Source organism: Aspergillus piperis, assembly GCF_003184755.1.
Source record: "Aspergillus piperis CBS 112811 unplaced genomic scaffold BO85scaffold_5, whole genome shotgun sequence".
NCBI lineage: Eukaryota > Fungi > Ascomycota > Eurotiomycetes > Eurotiales > Aspergillaceae > Aspergillus > Aspergillus piperis.
Window position 1 is genome coordinate 560,998 of NW_020291595.1, and position 8,579 is coordinate 569,576.

The 8,579-nt window shown below is 51.9% G+C and overlaps 3 protein-coding genes across 3 annotated transcripts; all 3 read left to right on the forward strand.

Moving 5' to 3' along the window:
* Positions 1–228: 228 nt before the first annotated feature.
* Positions 229–1,602, forward strand: BO85DRAFT_367669 (serine incorporator domain-containing protein; the record flags this gene model as incomplete). Its single annotated transcript, XM_025655826.1, has 2 exons — positions 229–816; positions 886–1,602. The coding sequence occupies 2 exons, from the start codon at positions 229–231 to the stop codon at positions 1,600–1,602; spliced, it is 1,305 nt and encodes a 434-aa protein (XP_025517546.1).
* A 392-nt stretch (positions 1,603–1,994) lies between these two features.
* BO85DRAFT_518422 (ATP-binding mismatch repair protein PMS1) lies at positions 1,995–5,618 on the forward strand. Its single transcript, XM_025664972.1, has 3 exons — positions 1,995–2,031; positions 2,084–2,180; positions 2,260–5,618. Exons 1-3 carry the CDS (start codon positions 1,999–2,001, stop codon positions 5,271–5,273), a joined length of 3,144 nt encoding a protein of 1,047 aa, XP_025517547.1. The 5' UTR covers positions 1,995–1,998; the 3' UTR covers positions 5,274–5,618.
* Positions 5,619–5,791: 173 nt separating this feature from the next.
* Positions 5,792–7,840, forward strand: BO85DRAFT_467356 (L-glutamate gamma-semialdehyde dehydrogenase). Its single transcript, XM_025662183.1, has 3 exons — positions 5,792–5,978; positions 6,023–6,130; positions 6,177–7,840. The coding sequence occupies exons 1-3, from the start codon at positions 5,856–5,858 to the stop codon at positions 7,659–7,661; spliced, it is 1,716 nt and encodes a 571-aa protein (XP_025517548.1). The 5' UTR covers positions 5,792–5,855; the 3' UTR covers positions 7,662–7,840.
* The last annotated feature ends 739 nt before the right edge of the window (positions 7,841–8,579 follow it).

The window sequence follows — 8,579 nt, forward strand, 5'->3', positions numbered from 1 at the left end:
CCAGTGCCAGCACGGTACGTGCACCTCCATCACCGCCATCTACTCCCCCCCCACTGACATCAAGGTAGCTCATCACCCTCGCGACATCGTGCTGCGGCGCAGCAACCTGCTCGGCAGTATGTAGTGCATGCGGGAAGTTTCAGAACAGGTCAGCGACATTCAACTGGAAAAATTAGCCTTGCGCTTCGTGATGGTGGATTTGGCTGACATTAGGCACCGACGAACAGTATGGCTACGAGAATCGCCTATGCCTTCATCCTCTTGTTCAATTCGATCATCTCCTGGATAATGCTCACGCCATGGGCGCTCAAAAAGTTACAACACATGACACTAGATTACATGGAAATCAGATGCGATGGGAAAGAATGCTATGGTTGGGTGGCCGTCCATCGAATCAACTTCGGTCTCGGGCTCTTCCACTTGATCCTCGCCTTCATGCTGCTTGGTGTCAGGTCCTCCAAGGATGGCCGTGCGGTCCTTCAGAATGGGTTCTGGGGCCCCAAGATTATTCTGTGGCTTGCGCTCGTTGTCGCTTCATTCTTCATCCCCGAGTCGTTTTTCTTCGTCTACGGCCATTATATCGCCTTTATCTGCGCCATGTTGTTCCTCCTGCTGGGTCTCATCCTCTTGGTGGATCTGGCGCACTCATGGGCCGAACTGTGCCTGCAGAAGATCGAAGATAGCGATTCACGCACGTGGCGTGGCCTTCTGATCGGCTCCACTGTGGGCATGTACATTGCATCTCTCGTCATGACGGTCTTGATGTATGTCTTCTTTGCCCACAGCGGATGCGCCATGAACCAGGCTGCGATTACTGTAAGTTTTCTGCGTCTCCTACAGTCTTGTCATCTGCCGTCTCAGGCCTCGTGCTTACTTCCGTGCTAGATTAACCTCGTTGTCTTCCTCATTATTTCGATCATATCGGTGCAGCCCATGGTGCAGGAATCCAACCCCAGAGCAGGATTGGCCCAGGCCGCCATGGTCACAGTTTATTGCACTTATCTCACCATGTCTGCGGTGTCCATGGAGCCAGATGACCGTCACTGCAACCCTCTGATTCGCGCCCGAGGCACCCGAACGGCTAGTATCGTTTTGGGTGCGATTGTCACCATGGCTACCATCGCGTATACGACCACCCGCGCGGCCACCCAGGGCATTGCGCTAGGCTCGAAAGGGGGGCACAACTACTCGCAGCTGGGATCGGATGACAACGAGCATGGTCTTGTGACCCAGCAGCCAACCACTCGTCGCGAGATGCGGGCCGAGGCTCTTCGGGCGGCAGTCGAGAGCGGTGCTTTGCCCGCCAGTGCGCTGGATGACAGCGACGACGAATCCGACGAGTATGACACCAAGGACGACGAAAAGGGATCGACGCAGTATAATTACTCTTTGTTCCACATTATCTTTTTCTTGGCCACCACCTGGGTAGCCACCTTGCTGACTCAGAACCTGGACCCGGAGGCCGTCGATGACTTCGCGCCCGTTGGTCGCACCTACTGGGCCAGCTGGGTGAAGATCATCAGTGCCTGGGTGTGCTATGGAATCTACCTGTGGACCCTGATCGCACCGGTGGTTCTACCGGACCGCTTTGACACCTACTGATCGTGGATTTGAGTTAAGAGATCACTTATGACCGGGAGTTGGGCGTTGAACAACGATATTTCTTTTTCTCGTAGTTGTACAGTTTCCTGCCGTTCTACGTCATAGTGGGTGCCGCCATTCTGCAACTGAATTCGTCTATTGTTACTTTGCGACATACCATGCTCAGCTGCTGTTGTCTTTAAAGAATTTGCATGTATATTATTACAATCCGTTGAGTGCACAAGAATGGTATTGATGCTATTGGAATAGTGTAACTGGTTGTTCTTGTATCGGCTCGTAGATGTAGAGACTCCCGCCCGGAGATGCGCTTATCGCAGCCACCGCGTAAAGTGGCCGGCGGGCGCGTGTCACCGCGTTTTCTGCCCTCTCAAGTTTCACTCTCACCATGGCATGAACATGGCGACCATCAAGGCCATCGAGGCCCGCTCGGTACGTCTGCCTGGTATTTCTTCCAAAATATCTTCTAATCCGTACACTACAGATCCATCAAATCCAATCCGGTCAAGTCATCGTTGACTTGTGCTCCGTTGCAAAGGAACTGGTCGAAAACAGTCTCGATGCCGGAGCAACCTCAATAGGTACAACAACAACCACCTAAATCCAGCCCATATTGCATGCCATAGATCGGTGTCGCTAACTTTATTCAAACTACTCTAGAAATTCGCTTCAAAAATAATGGTCTAGACTTAATCGAAGTCCAAGACAACGGCAGCGGAATCTCTCCCGATAACTACGCCAACGTCGCATTGAAGCACTACACCTCCAAACTCTCCTCCTACGAAGACCTCACCACTCTCCACACCTTTGGATTCCGCGGTGAAGCGCTATCATCCCTATGTGCATTATCCGACTTCCGCATTACCACTGCGCAGGCGAATCAAGCTCCGAAAGCCACCCGACTCGATTTCGAACCCTCCGGGAAATTGAAAAAGACGCAGATAGTCGCGGGACAAAAAGGCACAACAGCTTCAGTGGAGAGTATCTTCAAGGGGTTACCGGTACGGCGGCGAGAGCTGGAGAAGAACATCAAGCGCGAGTATGGCAAGGTGTTGAACCTGTTACATGCGTATGCGTGCGTCAGCACGGGGGTGCGCTTCAGCGTCCGAAATTCGGTGGGCAAAACGAAGAATGTGGTCGTGTTTAGCACGAATGGAAATCAGACAACGAAGGAGAATATTGCCAATGTGTATGGGGCGAAGACGCTGCTGGCGCTGATTCCGCTGGATTTGGCACTGGAGTTTGAGCCGTCTGCTGCGGCAGGGAGAAGAATTACTGGGTCTGGGGAGCTGAATAAACTCACAGTTCGCGGACATGTCTCGAAACCGGTGTTTGGGGAGGGGAGACAGACTCCGGATCGGCAGATGTTCTTTGTGAATTCCCGCCCGTGTGGGTTGCCGCAGATTGCAAAGGCGTTTAATGAGGTGTATAAGTCGTTTAACGTGTCTCAGTCGCCCTTTGTGTTTGCTGATTTCCATATGGATACGAACGCTTATGATGTTAATGTGTCGCCGGATAAGCGGACCATTCTGTTGCATGATGCGGGAGCGCTGATTGATTCGCTAAAGGAGTCGCTGGCGCAACTGTTTGAGTCGTCGGATCAGACGGTGCCGCAGTCGTTGGTTGTTGGGTCGAAGCCGACTCCTACTATCAAACAACGCTTGGGAAGTTTGCAGTCTCAGACTCAGAGTCCGAACCGGTCTGCAGTGGATGATGTGAATTCCTCGGCGGCTGATGATCAGGAACCAGTGGGAAGCCAGGGGACTGGAGAAGTGCAGTCGAGCTCGCAGGACCGGATGAAGAGCTTCTTGAGCGGCCTTGGTGCCCGTGGCAGTAGTCCGGCAGTGTCCTCTCCTGCAGGACGGGATGCACCAAGCGTACAAGAGAAGCCTATGCCTTCGTCACCTCAAGACCAGTCTGAACCAATGGAAGAAGACAATGACCTCTTCGTGAGGCAGGACTCCCCTGGTGAACCACAGCATCTCACACCAGAGGAAACCGCGGAAGAAGCCCCCCAACAGCGTGACGATAATCTCTCGTCTCAAGACATGGCTCCTGAGGAGCCTTCGTCGACGCAGATAGCCGACCCCCTGGAGGAAACACCCAATACTATCCAAAACGCGTTTGATCGGATGCGGCCAAGGCGAATGCCTCCTGAGATGGCTACCATTACTATCGGCAACCGGACCGTTACGTCTATGGTGGGGAGTGGGTTGCCCAGAAAGCGGTCCGTAGGTGCTGGTGATGCCGCTGGCCCTACGACCCGCAAAAGACGGATACACACCCCTTCGCGTCCTAGCATATTCGGCAAGCATATGAGGGATTTTGCTGCTCCAGGATCACAAATGGAGCCGGAAAGTGAAGACGAAGAAATTCTGGATGACGAGGCCGAAGATGCAAGTGAGGAGCCTGTAGAGGAAGAAGAGGAAGAAGAAGAAGTCGAGGAAGAAGTGGAAGATGATGAATCTCAATCTTATGCTCCGTCAGACAATGAGGATCACCCTCCCGAAGATGTTAGCAGTGACCACCATAACCACGAAGCCAGCAATGGCAATGATTCTCAAAAATCACAACAGCTTAGCTCCGCGAGGGAGAACATAAGCGAGGAAGAGAAAAAGCACCATGAAGAAGCAGAAGTCCAACGACTCATCCAAGAAGCAGAGGACAAAGCAGCATTGCCCCAAGACAACAACATTCATCGCGCCAACAAGATGAATAAGGGGGCTGCTCACCGTGACTCTACTGTGCAGCTAATGAGTACTATCGATGGTTCTCTTTCCAAGATACAATCACAGCTTGGGCAACTACAGGAAAGCCTCCGCCGTTGGGAAGAGCACCACGGCCCTTCACAGGGCGAAGATGAGATGGCAGCGCAACAAGAAACGGCTGAGGAAAGACTATCTTTAACGGTCAGCAAAGACGACTTTGCCAACATGCGGATAGTTGGGCAGTTCAATCTCGGGTTCATTCTAGCTACGCGATCATCTGCCGATGACACGGGTGCTGGATTATCAGCAAAAGACGAACTCTTCATCATAGACCAGCATGCCTCTGATGAAAAGTTCAACTTCGAACGACTGCAGGCAGAAACCGTAGTGCAGAATCAGCGCCTCGTCCAACCGAAGCGCCTCGATCTCACTGCAGTGGAGGAGGAAATTGTCATTGAGAACCAAGCCGCGCTGGAAAAGAACGGCTTCATTGTAGAAGTGGACGAAAGCGGAGACGAGCCTATCGGGCGCCGCTGCAAGTTGGTCTCGCTGCCCTTGAGCAAAGAAGTGGTCTTTGGGGTTCGGGATTTAGAAGAGCTCATTGTATTATTGTCGGAGACGCCTACCAACGCTGCACGATCAGCATCAGGAATGTATATACCCCGTCCGAGCAAAGTGCGGAAGATGTTCGCCATGCGGGCATGTCGGTCGAGCATCATGATCGGCAAGACCTTGACGGTCAAGCAGATGCAGAAGGTGGTACATAATATGGGCACCATTGATAAGCCGTGGAATTGTCCCCATGGCCGGCCAACTATGAGGCATCTGATGAGCTTGGGGCAATGGAACGAATGGGATGAGTTGGACGATGAGGAAGACCAACCAGTAGATTCATTGGATATATGGCGAGGGTTCTACCACGAAATGGCTGCACAGAGTGAGGAGGAAGCTGAGGAAGCTGAGTAGATCTAAGCTTGATTGCTCGGGTTTATGGTTTAGTTCTTTTGAATAACATTATAGACCAGCAGAGTCATTGGATATATATTTTGGGGATTAACTAACATTCTATCTCATCTATGATTGCGTTTATCACCCTTTGAAAACCGCTTCACCCTTCAATATCCTGAACCTGGGTTCGGTCAATGAGAACAGATTACGACTGGATTATAACTTCAATAGCTATCATATCACACTCTTCAATGCGATGAACTTGCTGAGACTACGCGAGCCCGATTGCTGCGTATCTGGATGCATGAATGAGGGACCCTCGGGATCGGCACCCGAAAGGATAGACGCACGAGAACAGTCGGTACCTACACCGAAGTTATCTCAATGGTTGGTGCATCATGGCCATCTCTTGGCCACTTATCGAGTAGTACGACACGTCACGATTGGATGCAGCTGCAGGTCTCCTTGCAGTTGCAATTGGGATTGCGGGGATGCCACACTCCCCGCTCGGGACTCCTCCCGACAGCTGCTCTACAAATACCCTTCCTTGCCCGAAAAGTCTCGCTTTACACTCAGTATATACAGGACTAATAGACCATCATGCGGACACTTTACTTCTCAATTCGCGTGCGCGCATCAATCCTGCACACCAGCCGGAGGGCAGGTCAGCCACTGCGAGCCCTCAGTCTATGGCATCCTCCCAAGTTCGAGAATGAGAAGCCAGTAAGTGTCTCCTTCGATACCATGACACTCACTAACAACACCAGCTCGATTACGCAAAAGGCTCACCCGAGAGGGCCGAGTTGACGCAAGCCCTACAGAAACTGAAGAGCGAGATGCCCTTCAACATCCCACTCACCATCAATGGCTCCACAGTAAGTCACCTCTCCTGTGATCGAACCCACGCAACTAACCAGTTAGACACAAACTATCAAATCCCAAATCCAAAAGAACCCTTCACGCCACAACGAGGTAGTTGCCGAATATGCATCCGCTACGCCCGAGCAGGTTAACACCGCCGTGGATGCAGCCCTCAAAGCCAAACCAGCTTGGGAGGCCATGCCCTTCGAAGACCGCGCGGCCATCTTCCTGCGCGCCTCCGAGCTCATCGCAGGCAAATACCGCTCTGAAATTGTTGCCGCCACCATGCTAGGCCAAGGCAAGAACATCTGGCAAGCCGAGATCGACGCCGCCGCAGAAACAGTCGACTTCTTCCGTCACTACATCCAAGAGTGCTGGTCACTCTTCGCCCAGCAGCCCAAAGTTCACCTCCCCGGCACCTGGAACAAGCTCGAATACCGCCCCCTAGAGGGTTTTGTCTACGCCATCGCCCCATTCAACTTCACCGCACTAGGCGCAACCCTCATCGGCCCAGCCGCCCTCCTAGGTAACGTCGTTATCTGGAAACCATCCGACTCAGCCCTCCACGCCAGCTGGCTCCTGCACCAGATCCTTCTCGAAGCCGGTCTCCCCAAAGACGTAATCCAATTCCTTCCCGGCGACGCCGAACAAGTAACCAACACGATCCTCCATCGTCCCGAATTTGGCGCCCTCACATTCATCGGCTCCACGCAAGTCTTCAAAGGCCTGCAGAAGAAAATCGGCAATGCCATCGGGGAGGGTATCTACAACTCCTACCCGCGCGTGATTGGCGAAACCGGCGGCAAGAACTGGGGCCTCGTGCACCCCTCAGCAGACATCACCAACGCAGCTCTTAACACCATCCGCGGGGCGTTCGAATACCAGGGCCAGAAATGCTCCGCTAATTCCCGCGTGTACATCGCCGAATCCGTCTGGCCTGCTTTTCAGCAAACATTGAAGGACCACCTCTCCCGCCTGTCTGTCGGCCCTGTCGACGAATACGCCCACTTCATCAACCCCGTCATCCACGAACGCGCCTTCGACCGTCTCGCGGAGGTTATTCACTCCGCACGCAACGATCCCGAACTCGAACTCATTGCCGGCGGTATCGCCGATAAGAGTCAGGGATACTACGTACACCCGACTGTGTATCGCACCACGAACCCGAAGCATGAGATCATGTCCCGGGAGCTGTTTGGCCCGATTCTAGGCGTATATGTGTACCCGGACAACGAGTGGGAAGAGACGCTGAAACTGGTGGACGGGACATCGCGCTATGCCTTGACGGGGAGTATCTATGCGAAGGACCCTTATGCGTCGCGACAGGCGCAGACAGCGCTGCGTCATGCGGCGGGCATGTTGTACTTGAATACGAAGTGTACGGGGTCGACGGTCGCACAGCAGCCATTTGGGGGTAGTCGGGACTCTGGGACAAATGATAAGACGGGCACGATGGCACATTTGCAGCGGTTTGTAAGTGTGAGGACGATTAAGGAGGAGTTTGGGAGCTTGGAGGAGGTGGAGTATCCTTCGAATGTTGTGTGATGCTGCAGCGTGTTCATAGTGGATTAAGGTAAACTAGATCTATGATATGTTCTCAATTAGCAGTACTAAGTAAGTATCAGTAGCCTCTACTACTAGTATTGCATTATCCATGAAATTCTTCAATACTACCATGTGTTGACAATGGGCTGAATATATAGATATACATTCCTTATAAATTCAAACTTCCAACTGTTCCTCCGAATGAGATTGAGCTTTAGAAACAACTTAATTCTAAGTAGCTGTCAACATACGTTCCAGACAAAGGCCTGTTCTAAGCAAGTCATGCAGTCTTCCACTATCTGGAATTGCTCAACCAGGGAAATAAATTCCGTTAGCTGAGCCCTAAGGGTTTTACCTTCCACTGGCATCGTAATGAATGCAGTGGAATAAGCATACTTTAGTGAAACCCAATCAAGTTACACAGTAATATGGCTCACATTCCTGCAGCCGGAACGAATAACGGTTTCGTGAATGATGATCGAGCTTGGCTCCATTGATGCATTCCTGCAGGCAAGGGGGAATTCGCTGACGAAGTGCCAATACTATGTCGAAAAACAGAAGTATTTGGTTCCCCGTATCTGCAAAGTACTTCCAACGTTGCCAAATAGCTCTTAACTGTATAGCCTTACGTTACATCGGACACAATGATGATGATGAGACCGCCAACGCTTCCATCATCATCAACATGTGAGGTGGTATCTGACTGTAGGAGAAGGATTCCAGTTCAATCCAATAACCCCCCAAGGGTTAAGAAAGGTCACACAAACATGCCTGTGCTTCCTAGATCCTACTATATTATCACCAAGACTGACTGGTACCGACGAAACCAGATCGTCTACAATCTTGGTGAATTCGGCCAGTTGCAAGTCAACCCTACTCACGCATATTTTCCTTGATCACAGCTCTTACAGGACAGCC

What these genes read in the sequence shown, in the direction of transcription:
- BO85DRAFT_518422 (XM_025664972.1), top strand. Translation starts at nt 1,999, where the DNA reads ATGGCGACCATCAAGGCCATCGAGGCCCGCTCG. An exon ending in AGGCCATCGAGGCCCGCTCG is followed by an intron (nt 2,032 to 2,083) that starts GTACGTCTGCCT and finishes CGTACACTACAG; the next exon opens with ATCCATCAAATCCAATCCGG. An exon ending in TGCCGGAGCAACCTCAATAG is followed by an intron (nt 2,181 to 2,259) that starts GTACAACAACAA and finishes AAACTACTCTAG; the next exon opens with AAATTCGCTTCAAAAATAAT.
- BO85DRAFT_467356 (XM_025662183.1), top strand. Translation starts at nt 5,856, where the DNA reads ATGCGGACACTTTACTTCTCAATTCGCGTGCGCGCATCAATCCTGCAC. An exon ending in AGTTCGAGAATGAGAAGCCA is followed by an intron (nt 5,979 to 6,022) that starts GTAAGTGTCTCC and finishes TAACAACACCAG; the next exon opens with CTCGATTACGCAAAAGGCTC. An exon ending in TCACCATCAATGGCTCCACA is followed by an intron (nt 6,131 to 6,176) that starts GTAAGTCACCTC and finishes CTAACCAGTTAG; the next exon opens with ACACAAACTATCAAATCCCA.